The 20,267-nt window shown below is 43.8% G+C and overlaps 1 protein-coding gene across 2 annotated transcripts in view; it reads right to left on the reverse strand.

Annotated features, from left to right (window-relative positions):
* The window catches only part of TRIM28 (tripartite motif containing 28), a 689,781-nt gene that overhangs the window by 551,374 nt on the left and 118,140 nt on the right, over window positions 1-20,267 (reverse strand). The window contains exons 9-10 of one of the 2 annotated variants that reach the window (XM_044058953.1): window positions 5,731-5,999; window positions 4,636-4,684 (exon numbers count right to left, since the gene is read on the reverse strand). In XM_044058953.1, coding sequence (XP_043914888.1) covers window positions 4,636-4,684; window positions 5,731-5,999 — 318 coding nt within the window. Of the gene's footprint in view, window positions 1-4,635; window positions 4,685-5,628; window positions 6,000-20,267 lie in introns of both variants that reach the window. The other variant, XM_044058952.1, reaches the window with a different exon arrangement.

Below are 20,267 nucleotides of genomic sequence, written 5' to 3' on the forward strand. Positions count from 1 at the left end.
ACGCGGCAAGATTCAAAGTTTGGAACTGTGGGTGCAGAGTTGGGCTGTTCTGCTGAGACAGTAAGGAAGGAGTCTTGAGGCAGGTGCCACGGTGAAACAAAGGTAGCTCTTGAAGGCTGTCAGTGCATTCTGTACAGCTAGCCTTTCTTTTTGATTTATATGAAGGTGCATTTGAGTTTGGCTCCATTTTCCCTGAATGCACTTCGCTGCCAGATGAGCACCCCATGCATAGTCTGATGCGTCTGTAGTTAGGGCTTGGGCGCCAGAGTGGTGAATGGCAGTCCCTTGATCTGGTGGCAAGCCTCTGCCCACCATAGGAACTCTAGGCGCAGGAAAGGTATGATGGGAATCATTGTTTCCAGGCTGTGACAATGTTGACTCCATAGACTTTTTAAAATACCACTGAAATTTCCTCAAGCAGTCTTGCATATGGAATTAGAAGAATGCAGGAGGCCATGAAACCCAAGGCTTGCAGTATTTGCCTTGCAGAAGGCAGGGTTTTTGTGGCCACCTGTTTTGAAGTCACCAAATGAATTTGCTTTTCTGGTGTAAGGAAAGCCATCTGGGCAGTTGTATCAAAGCTTGCATCCAGGAATGTAATTTTCTGAGAGGGTACCAATTGTGATTTCTTTTAGTTTAGTGTATCCTAGACAAGGCAGAACCCTTTTTACAAACGCCAGATGTTTCAGAAGAATGCCCTTGTTTTCTGCTTGAATTAGACAATCGCCCAGGTATGGATACATATGAATATTTCTTTGCCTGCAAAATGCAATTATTGGAGCCAGGCACTTTGGCTCATCTACTGCGCCCAGGGTCTTTACAAAGGGCAGAGCAAAGAACTGGTAATGCAAGTAGCCTGCTTTGAAGCAGCGGTATCTTCTGCAAGATTCCCCGATTGGGATATGCAGGTAAGCCTCTTAAAACTAGAGTTACCAACCAGGCATCTTTGTCTAGCATAGGAAGTAACTGAAGACTCAGCATCTTGAATTTTGGAATGTCCAATTAGAGTAGATAAGTCCAGAATAGGACACCACGATTTGTCTTTTCTGGGCACCAGGAAAAGTAATAGAAACCTTGTCCCTTTTCCTCTTCTGGTACTAGTTGAATAGCCCCCATGCTCGTGAGGGAAAGTACTTTTCTGGGCCTCTGCCCACTGATTTGGGGGCAGGTCTGGCCATCTGTTTGGAATTTGCAACGTGTGGAAATAAAATCTGTATCCCTGGGATACTACATTTAAAACCCATTTGTCCTGGGTTATAACTTGCCAGTTTGTTTTGCATGAAGAGCCAGTCTCCCCCCCCCCCAAAGGGGCAGCTAAAAAGGTAAGTGCTTGGTAAGTGTAGAGGGAAGTCAATGAGACTGTTTACAAGGAGGTGTCTTGTTTCCAGATTTAGAAGAGGCGGCACCCCATTGCTTTGTTCTGAAAGTCCCTTGGGATTGAAACCTGGTGCCTTTGGAATGTCTGGGTTTGACGTGAGTGGCTCTCGAAGGAACTAGAAAGGACCAGTTCTTAGGCAAATGCCAACTAAATCTTGGAGGTTGCACTTATTTGCATAGATTCAGCTTTACCTTCCATCTTTTTTAAAACTTCTTCAGCCTCATTACCAAAGAGACTGTCCTGTTGTAAAGGAAAATCCAACAATTTTGCTTTAACATGGTCAGGCAGAGATTGCTCTGAGCCAAGCATGCCTTAGCACAGACAGTTACAGCAGCCCTACAAAAGGGCTCCAAAGAATCAAAACCACATTGCAAAGTAAGTTTTCCAACTTGTTCAGCTGAATGCAATATATCCTATAAATCTATTTTCCACACAGAAATCATTTTCTGTTTAAGCAGTCCCATGATATGGCCGTTTATATTTTAGCATATGGAATAGACAGGTTAAAGCCCCAATTGCCAAGGTTACCGAAGTGTAGACCACCTTACCCCATCTATCCAGCACCCTGGAATCAGAAGGGGTAGGATTTCTAGCAGTAAGAAGCCTTAATACCCTTGGGGTCCTGAGAAAAGGTTGCAGGATCCGCAACAGAATTTTTGAAAAGGAATTTGTTGGAGTCAGGAACCCTAGTACCCGTTTGGCTTACAAGGAGCCATGCTAGACTCTGAAAACACAATGTCTAAAACAGGAGGTATAGCCAAAGGCCTATGCAGAGGAAGAAAATCCCTAAGCCTCTTTAGATTCAGAAAGATCCTGACTTTCCCAGTGGAAATGTTCCCTTAAAGTATGTAGTTCTCGAAAAAAAAAATCCTCAGGGGGAGAAGCAGAAGGAATGGAAACCTCAGCATCAGAGTCCTCATAAGTAGGTATAGACGATTCCTGTTCATTAGGGTATAGACAATTCCTGTTCATTAGAAGAGTCAGAAGAAATCGAATCCTTTCAGAAGATTCATTATCAATTTCTTGCCTAGCATCTTAGGTGGGTTTGCTACCCCTGATTAATTAAATCAACCATTTTGATAGTTTTAGGCATAAGGCATAGGGGCCTGCACATGTGGCCTAGGCACAGTTTTTTTTTTTCACACAGTTCAAGATTTTGGCCTTAATATTGAAGATGGCGTCGGTTTACTATACAAATCTGTAGGCCTGAATATACCCTCAGAAACCAGTGCCTGCACAGCGGCTCCGGACCCATCTAAGGTAGAGACATCTGCAGGTTCCATAATTGGAAGCATCTCGCGGCATACTGGACTCCGAATGGGTCTCAGTAGAGGCCTGCAAATCAGAAGTAGTGGGTATCAGGGGCTGGGAAAGTGCCTCAACGATTACTGGCGACTGGTTTTGAAGAGTCGGCAGTTCTGGACCTCAACGGCCAGTCTTTCTTTGTGTTTTCGGTATTCTGATAGTCGGATTGCTAACAGACGTCATTTCAGGATGAGCCAAAATATTTAGAAGCAAAAATGTAGACTGATAGTACATTGATTAAATAAAGCATCGAACAGACAGCAAGGTAAGTTGTGGTCAGGGCCTAGACAAGGAATACAGTACAAAATGAAAATCCTTGAGGTATTTGCTTCCCAAAAGCAATACAATTATTAACTTTTACTGACATCAGTAAGGAGCAAGAAAAAGTTTCCCCAACGGGGTACTTAGCTTTTTAGTTGAAGACTTCGGATCTGAAACTTATTTCAGGAGTCTGCTGACCGGCACTTCAGAACTGCTTCGGGCACAGAGGGGCAAGAAAGACTGATGTAATGGCATCTGCTGCATGTTTTATACCCCTGACAAACTGACGTCATGGAAGAAGGACCAGCAACCGATGCAGGACCCAAGGCTGTTAATCAGGCTGACTGAGGACAACCTGCCAGCAGATTACTCAAATGTAATGACTGCAACAGTGAAACACCAACATCTCCCTTTCAGGCACCCCCCTTGAGGCTCTATAATACACTTGCTAAGCGAATGAGGGGCACTTATTTTCCTGGAAGACAATGGGCCAGGAGGGTCAAATTCTATCCCTGCCAATTTGAGCTACATGACCACTTAGCATAAGGAGGGAAGGAGTCTGCGTCCCAGTTTATCCATTACTGTGGTACTGACCGCCCCTACTTGTATCACTCGTCTTAAAGTGTTGGTGCTTTCTGTATTTGTTTCATCTGCAAAGCAATTTCAGCTACCTTACACAGCTATTTCTGTACAACGGTTACTCCTACTCTGGTACTAAGAGGTGATGGTTAAGCTGGGAATGCACCTGCATCTGGAATGAACTCAGTGTTCTGTTAGGCTTGAATCCACCAAAGTAGTGTCTTCCTGATGGAGGATAGAAGGGGAGTTTTTTTTATATAAACACAAGTGACATTGCTACAACCAGGTGTTCCTGAGGTATCACTTTTTGCATGGAATGAAACTGTCCTTTTATGGTTTGATCTGGAGTGGAATCGCTCCAATTAGTAATTTCAAGTACAATGGTTGATCAAGAGACACATTACTGCTGTAGTCTTTGGCAAAATCTTATCCTGGCCAAAACAACAAGATTAAGTTTCTGCAACACAGTTGAATCTTCTACTGCTACTTCTCAGCTCTTCCATTGCCTAAAAATCCAATAACTACACAAACATCTGCATTACAGCACATTTCCAGGAGTGGCTGACCAAACAGGAAATGAAATGGGGTCCAAAATCCTGGACAGATGCAGTCATGGTGGGGAATTTCTTCCATGTATGGGTGTCCTGCAACAGTGACTTGCTCAAATATCAGAAGAACCAACACAGAACTCACCGACTCCCTTATGCACATGGCTACAATTTCAATATTTGGGAACATGACCCATCATCCTAGTAACTCGCATCTCATCCCTACCTAGCCTCAAACAAAAGGTACAAGTCAGGGCTTCCCCTTTCTGTCCTTTATTCACAACACCCAGACCAAGTAAGCACTTGCCATATTTTTTTTTATTTCATACCTGCAACTGCTGCACTTAAGTACCAACATTTTTGATGCATCTTATTCTGTACACTTAGTAAGCACTGTAGCCTTTTCAAATCTAAGATTTGTGCAAGTGTTTTGCTTGGACTGTACTCTAATTCCTGGACGGAATTCATGAATGCAGGAGTACTTTAAACCACTGAAAATCTCATTAAAAAAACATTTGACCCCACACTAGTGTACTCTACACAAAGCATCCTTTTGTTACGTACCATTATCTGCTTCTCCAGAGCCAAGTGCAGCACCACTTCCTTCTGCCATCTGCAATAACAATGACAAAATTGTATAAATATATCAACTCAAACAGTATGCACACAACAAAAGGCTTGTAATGGGTAAAAAGCAGATAAACCACGGCAGTCACAGCCATTATAACAAGAGCATCATGTCAAGCATGAAACTGGTCTAAACTCAAGACTCATTGTGTAGCAGTTAGTGCCAATACACCAAATCAAAATACGCTAAGGGACCTCCCATAAAAAGCCTCTTGTACAAAGTCAGTTAAGTTACCAGGGTAAAGGATCTAAAGGCACCCTCACAAAAACACCTGTAAAAGCCACACTATACTGCTACAACTGTAGCATAACTGAAGCAAAACTAGAAAACTGCTTAAGCAATACGTTTCTGAACCACACATGTACTGGATCCAGTGGCCATAATCCAGACACTGAAACAGTAAGCAAAACAGGTTCTAGCTATCATTCAAGCTGGCGTTATGCATTCTAAGCCCCTATTATGCAACACTGCCAAAGCTTGGCCTGCAAAGCTAGTCCAATATCGTGCAATTACAAACCCAATCTTGTACCAATTCTGGGACCACCATGCTGCTGTACAACCTGGTCACAAGATGAGCCAAGCTCTCCTGATGGAATGGCAGTCAGACCATGTCACTCCAAGCAGCCCCAAGCCCCAGTTCCTGGGTCACTACATTTGCATTATTCCCTCCATGTTGGCATTATGCAATGGAATTAGTGGGACGAAACTAGTTATTTTTCACTCCCACAAAAGACGCACAAAGGCAGTAAAGTTCCTAACAATTCAGAACAGCAAATACAGAATTTGAGGCAATGACCAGTGAACATGACAAAGCACTTGTAACAGGACAGAAACTAGTCTGCCTGACAATATGGAGTCTGCAGGTGGCCAAACAGATGCAGCCAGACTTGATCAAGGCCTTACTACCTCTGCTGCTCTGTAAAACTTACTTGAATCCCGTTGACTTGTGGCATAATCACCAGTTGGCCCATTACTTGCTGCTGCTGTTGCTGGTTTATCTGTAGAACCCCGCCCTGCTGCACAAGCTGTACCTGCATTTTCTGTAAGAAGTTACCACTCAGGTTAGGTCCAACTGTAGGGCTCTGCCCTGCTTGCTGATTCGCTGCTGCACTACCCGTTACACGATGTTTACCAGTAGCTGCCCCAGTGGCCAATGGTGTAGTTGGGGTAGTCTGCTTTGACCAAGCATTAGCCTGTTGGCCAGCTGACCCTGTCTGATTGGTAACTGGAGGAGCCATAAGATTTCCTGTAGCCTGTGCATTAGATGTGGTATTGCCCGACTTCTCAGAAATGATCTTGCCTGCAAAAAGAAAAAAAAAAACTGTTACCCCACATTTTTTAAATGTCCAGAACTTTAAATACAATTAGGTCTCAACCAGAAACATTCAGGAAACAGTGCAGCAGTAGGTCAACATGCACAGCAATATTAAAACAAGTTCTCCAAAACAAGCAGCCAAACTCCATGTCAGACGAAACTGTAAGCTACCATATGTGCTGGACAAATAGCAAGATGCGACCCGTTACCCATACCTTACAATTACCAATGCAGACCAGGGAATAGATAAGGGTCTTCAGGTTTAAGCATCAAAATTGTAAAGTTAAATTTTGCTGCATTTCCAGAAAGCATGTTATAATGCAAGGGAACAATGTGCAAAATCCCAAAGACTGCCTGGACAATGCTATATTCAAGAGAATGTGCGCAGAGTTTTAACATTCAGTACAGTGTGCTGGGGGGGGGGTTCAGAGCTGCCATCTAGTTTTGTACATGGAAGCAAACAGGTGTACTTGTCATAACAGATTAACCCTACTTATCCCATTTACTCATTGGGTGGATTAAAACCACTCCCCTGTACCAGTTTGCTGCCTAGAGCCTAAAAATGTAAGTTAACATTAAGAGGTTGTGACAAGTGAACGTTTTTGAGGAACATTTTATGAGTAGGTCTACATCTGTTTAATACAACTTGCATGGAAATTGAAAACCTGCCCTTCATCCCTTTTAACAGGGCAAATGGGAACGATCCAACACTGCAGCAAGTACATAAACCCAATTATCCCATCCACTACAACTCATGGGACAAACAGCATCATGGTGTCACACCATTCTACCAGACTCCATGACCTCCTTATCCTTTCCCCCTTCCACTATAGCCTGGTTTAAAAGCTATTAGACAATCTGCCCAATGGCTAAAACAAACCATCTCCACTACTCCCAACCACTATAGGAGTCCAAGTTTCAATATTGGGACCACTACAACTCCATATTTAACAACCTTCATACCTCCACCCAACATGCCACACTAATACAATATGCAGATGACAACTCTGACGTGCTCCGCGCACCATCAGACTACCCTACAAAAACTGGAATCTTTCACCTCTGTGGAAAACTGGATTACCAAGATCCAACTCAACCTCAATCCCAACAAAACCAAATTACTAACATTTGCTCCCAAAAGAACCAAATCCACCCATCAACCTTTCACTATCACATCCAAAAATGTTACAAATACCCCCCCCCACTTATCACACCAAACTCCTAGTCACAGAAATCTACAACTATTTGATGTCCACATATCAAAAAGGTTCACAAAAAAATAGGTACACTATACATACCTAGAAAATTCCTCTGAACAGGCACGTATTACACTAGCCCAAACACATCTACTAGCCACCCTTATTTTTGCTGCACAAATCCTTACCCACACACAAAACCCTGAGAGGCATGAATAATGCTACAATAAAATTGCCAGGTTTGCTAGAAACTCCACCTTCAAAACCCATCACTGTCAAGCATTACGTGATTTTAAATGGTTAGAACTTAAACTACTTAACCAATTAGTACTAGCATACAATAGTGAATTATCCTAAGAAAACCCCATCCCTAAAACTAACCCAGTACGCATCAAATTGCCCTCTCCACTCTTCTGAAAAACCTCACCTCTGCATCTCCTCAGCCAATAACTCTGCAGGTAAAGCTCTGTTCTCCCACAATATAGCCAGAAACTAGAACCACCTTCCACCTACTCTAACCTCTGCTCCTTCAACTACTGTTTAAAAAAAATCTCAAAGCACACCTAGTGAATTCTTGGCTTTGCCCATGCATCACAAGCCCCCACCGCATATCACATCTAATAGCTGACAAAATTCTGCTAGTAAGCATAATCTCAGGAATCCCTACCACTAACCTGAAAATAAAGTTTTTGTAATAAATTGACTTTACATTTCCTACTTTTTGTACAGAAGTGCTTATGACTAATATTTCCTGTATGCAACTTGTACTAAATGTTTGATTTGTAACTTGTATGGGGCTTTTCTCCCTGGTCCTCCGCTATAAGCGGACATGTCTCCAGTCACACTATTCCGGTAAACAAATGTAAAATAAAAATTTAATGGGTGGAATTGTGACAATGTGCCTGTGTATAATGGCATAAAGGAGACCTAGACGAGTCCGATCATATTCAAATTTCAGCCTACATCACGCACACTCGTCAAGCACTCTGGCCACACCAAGCATTTGGGGACCCTCTAAACCCCAGCCTAGAGGACCAACTCAGTTTTAGCACAACGCAATTAGCCTATGAACATCTGCATGTAGTTCTCTACTGGAATACTGAGAAACTGGGAGATGGACTGTTTAGAGCAGATTCAACTTTCTGCATGAATTTAGGACTTGTTCCGAGAAAGCCAATCCTTGGTACAAGATTGAGGAAACTGAGAAAGCACGCAGTTCATTTGGCTGAGAAATGCCTCTACAAGAGGTTTGAGACAAGCACTTCATCACCTGAAGGTGCAGGTTGAGTAAATCAGATCAGCCAATACATAACTGATCTCAGGATGGTAAAAGGTCTTGGCAGGTGGTTGCAGAAAGCAGATGCATAACCAGAGTTGCAGACAATTTTACTTTGATGGTGCAGTTCCTGAACTGTAAAAAATTGAACCACAGCAGAAACAAAATCTAGATCACACTGGCAGGGCAGAATGCATCTCTGGCCATTACAGAAACAGGAAAATCATGTGATCAATTTGAGGAACGGTATGTCCACGTGAGGGCTTTGACAAAATGGAAAAAGCTGGCTTGAGATTTAGAGGCACAGACCACTTCATGGCAGGCTACACAGCCCTGGGAATCCAAACTGCTTGTGCTTAAACAGGGGACTTGGTCACCACTGATAGTTTCTGCAAGTCTTTTGTGACAAAGGAAAGGCATACTGAGACAACCAAGTAACTGGCTAGAAGTCAATCAGAAGAGGCTGGCCTGATATGAAGACTCCTTTATAACAGTGTGGGCAGAGAAGGATACTACCATGGAGACCAGCATTTGCTCCACAGGTAACCAGATGTCAAACAGGGAAAGAAGCCTGGAGGAGTCAAAATACAAAGCAAATGAGTGATTCTGAAATAAACCACACCTCACCACAAGCACAGCAACCTGCCCCAAATTCAGCCAAAAGCAACTCTAGTTCCTTCAAAAATGCAATGTCAGAACACAGCTTCCAGATGAGACATAAACCAGTTCATAAGTGGCTTACCCCCAAAAGGAACACAACTTGACAGATTCACATGTCACAATGAAAGGGAGCTCTACAGTTGCTAAACAGTTTCATGCTCCATCTGTACATATGAAAGGAACCCTTTGCTTGCAGTGGGGTTTTAAGACCCATACAGCTTCGCAACAATGATCCAAATCTCAACATCTAAAGATAAATGGGTATGTATGCCTATAGAGGTGTGGATATCAGTGGTGAAGGAGATATTGGCTAGTCAAGGTGGCTCATATCAAATAATTCTGAATAGTATCCAAGCTGCCAAAGTGTAAATGCCAGAAGCTAATTTATTTGAAAGTTATCAAACCGTGCGATATCAGTACAAGGATTTGACTAGCATTCCTTCAGTGATAAGGCAGCACTGGATAGCCATTTTGTAGTACAGCAAACAGCTCAGGCAGCCTTTAGATATTAGATTACATGCCCTGCACACTAGTAAATCTGCTGTCAAAGCAGAAATGAGCATTAGCAATGTCAGACTCAAGTGCACTAGTGCTCACAGCTAGAGTGCAATGCAGCACTCCCTTAATTTTTTACTGCTAGGTGGTCAAATCATTCTGAAGAAAATGAAGGTGATTACACTGGCACCACCTTCAAAGCCTCCAAATGTTTTAGTTGCGGCTTATTATGCAGACCAGACTCAAAGGTCAATCTCAAGAATCCCCATTTGTTCTGGGTAGTTTGCAAAACTTTATGAACAGGGCAGATTCCAACACCAGCTACTGCTGTCCATTACGAACAGTGGTGCCACCCCAGGGGCGATCTACAGTCTCCCATCCAGTTACCGAGGTTGCTTTGGAAAAGGGCCAGTGAGGAACTTAAGTGAACAGCTATAGTTTACTGCAAATGTCCAGTTTACTTCTCCTTGCAGAGGATTGTCCCGTCCCATCAAGTATTCCTAATTTCATGCATCTATATTATAGAGTACTATGTTGCCAGTTCCTCCAATGGGGGAGGGGGCTGTGAAGCTGTTTATACCATCTCTCATCAGCTTTGGAGAATTTTGTTTGACCCCATCTCATGCTCAGGGGAGATTGCGACTTTGAATGAGACTGCTTTACGGTTAGATCTTATGCTGTAGGGGTGTTGCAGTGGTTACTCATGCTGGTTAATATGAAGTCCAAGATATCACCTGTTGTGGGGTATCACCTAGCATGCCTCGGAACAAAAAAATTAAAGGAATCGCTGAGCATTTGTGTTCTGGCATAGTTTTTCCAATCTATGGTTGGGTAATTAAAGTTACCCAGGATCAGGGTAAAGAGTTTAATCTTGATTTGAAGAGATCCACATAGGTGGAGTGGGCAGTCAAATTTGCGGGCCTGTAGCTAGCTATAATTTAAATAGGGGTCTTGTCAATGGTTAACTGCACATGAGTATCTTGTGCGTCTTACTGTTTGACTAGCCTGGAGGTATCTTTTACATAGAAACTCCAACCGCCTTTGCTGCCCACAGTTTGGGGTCTGAATGTATGACAGGATGTGTAACCAGGCAAGGCTGGGGTGCTCTATGCAGCCTTGAACCAGGTTTGTGACTGCACAAGTATCAGCATCTTCCAGGGTTAAGAATGCTTGCAATAGGTGCAGTTTCATGTTTAGACTCCTAGCGTTTAGCAGCATAACATTTAATTTGCTATGAGATTTTTATGTTGGTAGTATCTACCTCATGACCCCTCCTAAAAAAAGGCAATGTGGGGGAGGCAAGGGTCGTGGCCTGCATCTGTCTCACTTGGGCTTCTGGCAATCTCTAGCAAAGTATTGTGGTCTGTCGATCATATATTCCCAGGGTGTCAGGCACTGGATCTCCCCTGGAATGACACCAGACACTAAATTGTTAGTCAATTTTCCACTTGCACTGAGGCCTCATTCTGGGTGATAGGAGAATGCTGCCTAAGGCTAGGGACATTCCTGCCTGGGAAATATTCCACAAGATCAATCATGTCTATCTTCATATTCTCCAGGGAGGAATGTCAAGTTGTTCACACCAACATGGACAAGGAGTGTCATAACAGTATCTGTTGAGACTTGTGTGCATGTGATATGGCAGACTCTGCCAACTGAGTGACTTTCTCCTTATCCAGCCTGGTGAGAGGCACATCCGTGTGTTCATAATGGAGTCCATGACTAATATTGGGTTTATGGTTAGACCTCAGTGGTTGCAGGACACTGGTGTGTGGACAACGCATGGTGTGTGATGTGAAGTTGTGTTTTTGCTTCCGAGGTCTCCTTTGTTTTAGTTGGTTTTTTGAGAACTTCCACATATGTGGGTAGTGTTTGATATAGTGATTGTGTTGATAACCTTCTCTGTACCAGATGCACTGGCTTGCGAAGGACAGCGTACAGTCACTTTACATAATTGCACCTCACAAATTGCATTTCTAGGTGGTAGTAGACCGAAACAATCCATGAAGTTGTGATACAAGAAACCCCAAACTGCCTCCAAAGAATCTGCATTTAAGGAATGCCTCTGTCCACTAGAAAACAGCAGAATCCCTGTCACCACTAAGTATATGTTGGGCAATGATCATTCTGAAGTTAGTGTCTGCAGTCTGAGGTAGGCTTCGACATAGCATGAATGCCTTCTCTCCAAATTCTCCAGGTTTGAGATTTAAGTCCAGTGGTGTGAAAAGCTGCACTTGCATTTCTGAAAGATTAGCACAGCCAAGTGAGATGGCACAATGCTAGCACCTGTGGGACTCTCACCATCCAAAACTAGCCCCATCCAAACTAACCCCAATGCCTGAGGTTTATAGTACGAAAATGACTGCCAGGTAAAATCATAAGTCCCTACCTAGCACCTCATAACAGCTGGCTCAACTTACAGTACACATTTTGTAGAAATGTCCAAGTGCATAGAGAGACCTCTACACAATACACACGAATAAATTATAAAATATATTCTAATATTGTATATATACACAAAAATAATAAAAAGTTGTCTTACCATAACATTCCATTTGAGTTGTAGATCTTTATTCATTCTTGTTAGGACCTCGGTTCCGTCCTCAGAACAGATATGGCAGTTTCTCGGCTCACGCAAGCCAAAAACAGTTAAAAACCTATTCACAATGCCCCTCTCCTAGATACTCCTTTATCTAGGGTGGGCAAACATGATCTGGAGTAATAGGAAAAAAGGTAGGAGGCTCTGAGCAAATACCCTGGCCAAGAGTACCTGAAGATCACCAGGAGTCCAGGCAGGGGGGAAGAAGGCGGGGAAGTAACGAATGAATAAAGATCTACAACTCCAATAGAACGTTATGGTAAGACTTTATCTGATGTTGTAAATGATTTCTTCACTGTTCTGACAGTCCCCAGCTACTAGATCCCTGGGTGGCCCTATGGAAGGATGTTCCTGAGCACCATAGAACCAAAAGATGCTTGTCCCCGGAGGCCAAATCCAATTTATGAGATATGAAGGTATGAGGTCTTGCCCACCTGCCTGCTGCACAAATCATCCAGAGGGGATCTGGAATGAAAAACTACAGAGGTAGCCATAGATCTGGTACAATGAGCCTTTATTCTGGAAGGCAAGGGTAGCTTATTTTGTTGGAAAATAAAAAGGTGGAGGTTTCTAAGCCAAGAGGATAAAGTCACTATGTAAACAGGTTTACCCAATCTGGGTCCTGCAAAGGCCACAATTGGTCTGTTTTCCTGAAAGATTTAGTGCCATCCAAACGAAGCTGTAGGTGCACATCAAGGGTGTGCAAAAGGTACTCCCCTCTGTTAGAATGCCTTTGGAAGAAAACCAGCAGGTCAATAGATTAATTGAAAAAACAGAAATGACAGTGGGCAAGAAGGGTCAGTACAAACAGGACACCCTCAATGTGGAAGATCAAGTAAGGACCAACGCTCAAGGCATGCAGCTCAGATGGATACTCCTTGCTGAGGTTAGTGCTACTAGAAGTATGGTTTTTCATGACAAATTTCAAATTGCATGAATAAAAAGGCTCAAAGGGAGAGCCTGTCAGAGAGTGAAGCACCAGAGTCAAGTCCCAGGGATCTAAGGGAGGCTTGACCGGAGGTTAACATTTAATACTCCCAAAAGAGAGTCTTGCATAGGCAGTGACACAGTTGAAGAATTTAAGACCATTATGAAAAGTGGCGATAGCTGCTAAATGTACAGTGATAGTTGAAGCAGGCTCCTGCATGCAGAAGAGTAGTCCGGTATTGCAGAATCTTTTGAACAGGCATAGAGAAAGGGTCCAAGTTCTGGTCTTTGGCCCAAATAGAAAACCTAGTCCATTTACTAGAATAAACCTTCTAGTAGATTTGTGGGAGGCCAGAAGAATTTCACCAACAGCAGATGGGAAGCCTGGCAAACATTGGAAGAGGAGGAACCAGGCTATGAGCGAGACAGTGCAGGTTTGGATGAATCAATCCGAAGATGGGATAACAGGTCCTGGGAATGATCCAGGATCCATGGGCTGTGAATCAGACAAGGCCATAGAAACGGGAACCAGACTTGGTGTGGCCAAGTAGGGAGCAATGAGGATCACTTTGGCTTTTCAACATCTTCGAGCTTTCTGGAGAAATTTTGGAATGAGGTGAAACTGGGGAAAGGCATACAAAAGACACGGGGGCCAATTGTGCATTAAGAGCATCCCTCGGTGGTCCCCCCCTCGAGGAGGGGAATAAAGGCAAAATAGCTCCCACATTTGTAATTCAAGGGAGAAGCAAACCGGTCGCAAGGCTTGCCCTAATGTTGGAAGATCTGAGCTGCTTTTTACAGGATTGAGGGACCATTTGAGGCATCGTGATGTTCCTGCTCAGATTGTCCGCAATAAGGTTGGAACGCCCGGGAATGTGTTTGTATAAGAAAGTGATTGGAAGCCATCGCCCAGTGACAAATCCCCATGGCTTCCCAACACAGTGGGTAAAGATTGGGTCCCACCTTGCTTGTTGATATACCAGACTGACATGTCTGACTGAATTGCAATGGTCCCCAAAAGCGGGGATGCATTGAATGCTTGCAACGCCAAGAGTACAGCCCTCAGTTCCAGGACATTTATGTGCAGGTTGGCCTCAAGGGGGGGGTCCAGGTGCCTTGGACCGTCTTTCCCTGGAACCCCCCCCCCCAATAGTGAAGCGTCTGTGGTCACGGGTTGGGAAAGAACAGTTGACACCAAGGATTCCTTCTGTAGCATTTCCTCCTTGCAACAGTTTGTAAGGCATATGTGGGCGAGTGGGTGTGTTAACGGCCATTGTGCAGAAAGGAACCACTGCGGGATTTTCATGTGCAGTCTCCAGTGGTACCAAGGCAATGGCAAAGGTAATGGCAACTGCCATGGAGCCCAAGAGCTGCAGTACAAGACATGCTGGTACAACCGTGTGAAGGAAGGTGGTCTTGAATTTGGCGTCTAGCTTGACAGGATGTTGCGGTGAAGACCGCTCCAACAAATTCCAGCGTCTCTGGAGACACCTGAAATTTGTCCGTCGATTGTAATCCCCAAGCGGTGAGCAAGACATTGAGTGTAAGAAAGCTGTGGACTAGAGATTCCTGGTCGGAGCAGTAAGGAGCCAGTCTAGAGAAATGCCTGGAATCCTTTTAGTCGGAAGATGAGCTACCACAACTGCCATACATTTGGTGAACACTAAGGAGGGCTGTTCAGAGACTGAATGGCAGTGCCCTGAACTGGTAGTGATTGGCTCCCAGCCAGACACGGAGAAACCTCTGGGACAGTGATCCATCTTTGTGGTAGTGCACATCCTGTAGGTCTAAAGAAAACTTCCAATTGTCCCTCCCTAGGAAGGGAAGAATGGACTGTACTGTGACCATCTGGAATTAGGTTTGATAAATTTGTTCAGTAGGTCGAGATCCAGGATTGGTCTCCAGTCCTATGTCTTTTTTGGCACTAAAGAACGTTTAGTAAAACCCGGACCCTGTCTGTTCTGGTGGAATTGGTTGATTGACTAACAGTCTATTTCTAAGGCTGCTAATCCCCCGATTGGGTGGTACATCAGGGATTCGTTTGACAGGTCTGGGAGTTGGGTCGAAAGGTATTTGGTAGCCTCTGGATATTATTCTCTGCACTTAACATCGGTAGTAAGATGCCAGGCTGGTAGACGCAGAGAGAAACTACCCCTGATGGCTTCCAAAGGAAAGCAATCTGCCAGCTGTTCAGGAGTGCTGGTAGGGTCTGCTGGAGAAAATTTCTGGCTCCCTGGTTACATGAACCCCCTCTACCCCGAAAGGGGAGTCTTCCATACGAGAAGCCCCCTCTGCCCTGGGGGGGGGTTACTCAAGTGTCACGAAACGAACCTTGTGATTTCTTGAACCATATTCCTCCCCCTTCTGGTTCCTGGAATAGGGCCTCTGAGGGTTGGAGAAGCATATGCCCACAGCAGACAAGGTCTTTCCACCTTTACGTGCAAGTGTGTCATGTACTAAGTGCAGATTCGTCGACAGGTGCACTAACGAAAGATTTAAAGGAGTCTGCAAAATCACAACCGCATCCAAGCATCAAGTCTCATGACACCAGATGCGGCAGCTCGAGCCGCCCCCTCGGCACTGAGAAATGCATCAAGGAGTTGGAGATTAAGTGTAGCTAGGTGCGAGGCAACTGTCCTGCACCTCATCAGGCAGTACCCCCACCAAAGAGGAAGACATTTCAGAAATTAGTCTGGAGGAAGAGTAGTGCACCAGATATTTCAGCGACCGAACTGCAAAGGCCGCTGAAGCACAAGTCTGCTTCCCTAGTCTGTCCATGGTCCGGGACTCTGGAGGATGGACAGTGGAACTATCTTCTGGCAGTTACCGCTTGGTGGCCGCCGCCACGACCATAGAATCAACTGTCAACTGTCAGCTGCTTGGAAGTGGGGCTTTGTCTTCAGGTGTGGATAAAATTGTCCGGCCTCTGGGGGACAGGTTCTACATTGTCCAGGGCCTTCCAGGCACACTGCAATTAGTTTAACAAGATCTGCTGGTGGTGTCACCCAGGAAGCAGATGGCCAGGCACAGAAGACCTGCAGAAACAGATTCCACAGAAGGGTTAAAGGACTTCCATTCCCCCCGCTGTTTGAGGATTTTGAGAAGGTCTCCGAATGAAAGGTAGTCTGGGAGAGAATGCGGGGACCCTTCACAGTAACTTGTGATAGATTCTTCCAGGGAGTCAAGGTGCTTCCGCTTAGTTACTTGGGTGGTGCTCTATTGGGATCTTCTGAGGAGTCCAGAAAGGGGTACCCTTCACAGGGGGTTCTGATACTTGTGTCCTAGGGGCTGGTTGTGAGCCTTCAGAGTGAAAGGCCCTATCACCTGTACAGCAGGCCCACCTGAGCCCACTTCCAGTTGAGGGATTATGAGAGAACTGGGAGCAGTCAGAACCGCGGACAGACTGCCAGTGAGAAAATAGGCGCCAGATTAGGTACCAAGGTACAGACAAGTCCAAGCACTACTATGAGAAAGCATCAGATCCATCTTCGCTAATGCTGCAAGGGTGGTGGATGCCGACAAGGGAGGCACTGCCATCGGAGCAGAGACAGTATGTACCGAAGCAGGTGCTTGGGGGGGTAAGCAGGGGAAGAGATAGAAGATTCCAATCCAGGAGGGACAGAAGGTCTAGCTGGAATGGGCAATCCCCTAGCCATCAGAAGCTGGTCCACAACCTGCATTAGGATCTAGCTCAGACCAACCCCTATTGGATCTAAAATAGGCTGCAGAAGGGGAATCTGGTCTTTCTAGAAAGGGACTAAACCTCTGCCCCAAGAAAGGGTCATAAGTAGGAGAATATCTTGTCCTTGGCAGGTAAATCGAATTTTGGAGCCAATGGAACCAAAACAGCTGTCTGCACCATGAATGGGGATGGTGCCAAGGCATGTAGTCACTGGAGCCCATGGAGCCAAGGCATGAACATTACTCTGAGCCGATTTAGGAACCAAAGACTGCACCAAAGTCAGTGGTGTTGCGTTTGGAACAGAGACAAGAGTGAATACCATGATCAGCACAGAGATTAGACAGATCCTGGCGCTGAAAAGGTCTGTGCCAAGGGTGCCGGTGAAGCAGGGAGCAGACCGTTCCAAGACAGACATGCAGGAACAGTTTTTCCTTATATTTTTGGGTTTTAGGAGGGGGTGAGACCTCCGACCCAGACCGATCCTGAGAAAGGTGTCGAATAAACCTTTTAAAATAAGTTATGTGCTGCTAGTGTCAGATTAGAAAAAACAGCACAAATGATAAACACCTTTTAAAATGATCCACGCCACACTTTACACACGGTTTAAAACCCAACTTAGCTTTGTCTGACATAAGTCAAACAATGCTATCCTGTAGAAAACATTACAGGAAGAAATACCAGTGGAGTTAAGGAACACACCACTAGTAAAAGGGGCCTGTCAAAGACAGTCAAGAGGTAAAACATTAAATTACCAAGAAAGAGAGTAGGAAATAGGCCTAGGTTACAGGAAGACCAACTTGACTAAACTTTGAAATTCAGAAGACTGTCAAAAAACAAATTACTACTTTGCTTGAGAGAGATGGCCAACACATCTAAGAACATGGCAAACTAGATCTGAAGCATCTAGGAGGGGGGCATTGTGGGTAGGTTTAGCTGAGAGTTTTTGGCTTGCATGGGCTGGGAAACTGCTGCATCGGTTCAGGACAGAACAGAGGTCCCAACTCACTAACGTTCCATGTCTGTTGTCCATCTATCATTCTTTGCTGGGTAGGTTCGGAACAGTGTCTAGTGTGCTTCCACTGGCTTGTGGCTATACCCTTAGCCCATGATGCCCCTGGAAGATTACCCAGATATTGTTTGCAGATACCACAATCATTACACAGTAGTAAATTACCATATCCTAAGAGAGACCAAGAGAAACTCAAGGACTGCTCGATCCTCCAGTAGCAAACGTGGGGGAAGGGTGGATGTAAGAATCAAGGAGAGATGGACAAAACAGAATGTTATGGGGAGTACATAACTTCATGTTTTGTCCAATCTCTGCTTCACTTTGGTTGGGACAGCGTCCTTAGCACCTACTTTCTTCGGAAGCTCAATGGAGAACTCTTGGAACAGGAGACCCAAGACCACCTGTTCCTGGACGCCAAATCAACTTTGTAATGAGTGATAAAGGTATGAGGCTTTACCAATCATGTTGCGGCACAAATGGAATCCATGGGTAGCCTCGCTTGAAAGGCATACGAGGTAGACTACCCTTGCGGAATGGCCTTTCACCTTCCTAGGAAGCTCTCTGTTCAGAGATCTGCATGTGCACATTACAGTCCAAGCCATTTTTGAAAGTGTGACTTAATAGGGCTCCATTCCTTTTGTCTGAATAAGATACAGATTTTCTGAAGTCTTTTGTTCTATGTAGGTAGAAACTTAATTGCCTACATGTCTAACTGGTGTAATTTACACTCTGCCATAATTTGGGAAGAGAGACTGGTAAATCAATGGATCAAATTGGCTTCTGAACACACTTCTGGTAAAAGGAGGTGTTGGTTCGTAAGGAAACCCTATCTTTGTAAAAGATAAAGTAACGGGACATTGACAAAGCTTGAAGTTCGGACAGTTGTCTAGCAGATGTAATAGCGACATAGTGCAGTCTTCCACTTTAAAAGCTTCATGTCAAGAAAAAGCAGGTTCAAAGGGAGGAAGAATCATAGAAAATATTTGGTCCCATGGTGCTGGAGGTTCCTTTATTGGGGGCCTCACTAAAAAGGTACCCATCCACTAAAGCCTTAGAGGGCATTGCCAAGGTAAGCACAGAGTGACAGCACTCCCTCTGTCTACAGAAAATTTATGGACATGCTCTTTTTCATATCTGGAATCTACTAATTATCCTCCTTTAGGATAGTAAAAGTTTTGGCAACTTATTTTCCTGTCAAAGTAGAGAAAATATTTGGACTTTACTACAAAATGAGCTACTCCAAATCTACACTTCAACTTAAGGAACTCCAGTCACTATTTAATAGTGAAGAACTGATGGGGACGACGACAGAATTGATGCAAAGTTTGTCAACTTCAAAGAAAAATGTTCCCAACAAATGGAAATGTTACACGGAGACCTTAAACAACAAGAGCCAGAGTTTTATTAGACTTCACTAAATGACATGGACACTAGAATTTAAGAGGAGCACTATCTAGGACTTTCTCTAAAACAAAATACTCTAAAAATAATCGAAGATCTAGTGAATAGATGAAGAAATATTAGACTTTGGTTTGCCTGATAACGTTGAAGGTGGTAATATGGAAAAATTCTTAATTTGACTCCCTAATTCTACAGCTTCCTAAAGTGCTGTCATATGGGATAGAAAGAGCACAGGTCCTTGGCTACTGCAAAAGGTAAATCCAATTCTATTAAATTGGTTAGAAGTTAATCATCCCATGAATAAGACAGTGTTAAAGACTTCATGGGCCAAATATATTAAATATGAAAAATTCATATGCTTTGATAATGATTAATCTTCTGTAATTGCCAAACAAGCTTTTTTTGCAAATGCTAAAAGAACTAAAACCCCAAATGAAGACACCTATTTCCTGCCAGATTAAGATGGTCCAAAAAATCCAACAGATTCTGCCATTACCCTTGCCAAAAACAAGAATATTGCTTGATTAAAAAAGATATGGAGTAGGCAAATGCCAGCCTTAAAGAAATGCTAAGTTCCTGGAAGATTTCTAAACATAAAAAGCTCAAGAATAAGTGATTAAGCTTTTTACAATGACGCTCATTTACCCAAGTCTTAACCCAGAAGTTGAGGAAGTGGAAATGGTTCAGTGAGTCTAGTTTTAAATTTCTCTATGGTATAGTTTTAATGGTATTTTAGGTTTAAGTTGATTTAAAAGTCAATTATAGCAAATAAATGCCATTTATCCATTTTATTATCTTTTAATATTAGTCTGTTATATTAAATGCCCCGTATGTTTGGGGACTGGATTTTATGGTATTTTGGGAACTGTAGACTTAGATGTGAAAATTAGGGTCTTTGTTACAACCGAAACTATTTTGTTTTCTGCTTTATTTCCCGGTCTCTGAAGAGATTCATTGACAGTTGCCATAACTGTGCTTTAAAGATGTAAGTTTCCCATCTACTGTTCT

Source organism: Protopterus annectens, chromosome 17.part0 (assembly GCF_019279795.1).
Source record: "Protopterus annectens isolate FY-2018-M chromosome 17.part0, PAN1.0, whole genome shotgun sequence".
Classification (NCBI taxonomy): Eukaryota; Metazoa; Chordata; order Ceratodontiformes; family Protopteridae; genus Protopterus; species Protopterus annectens.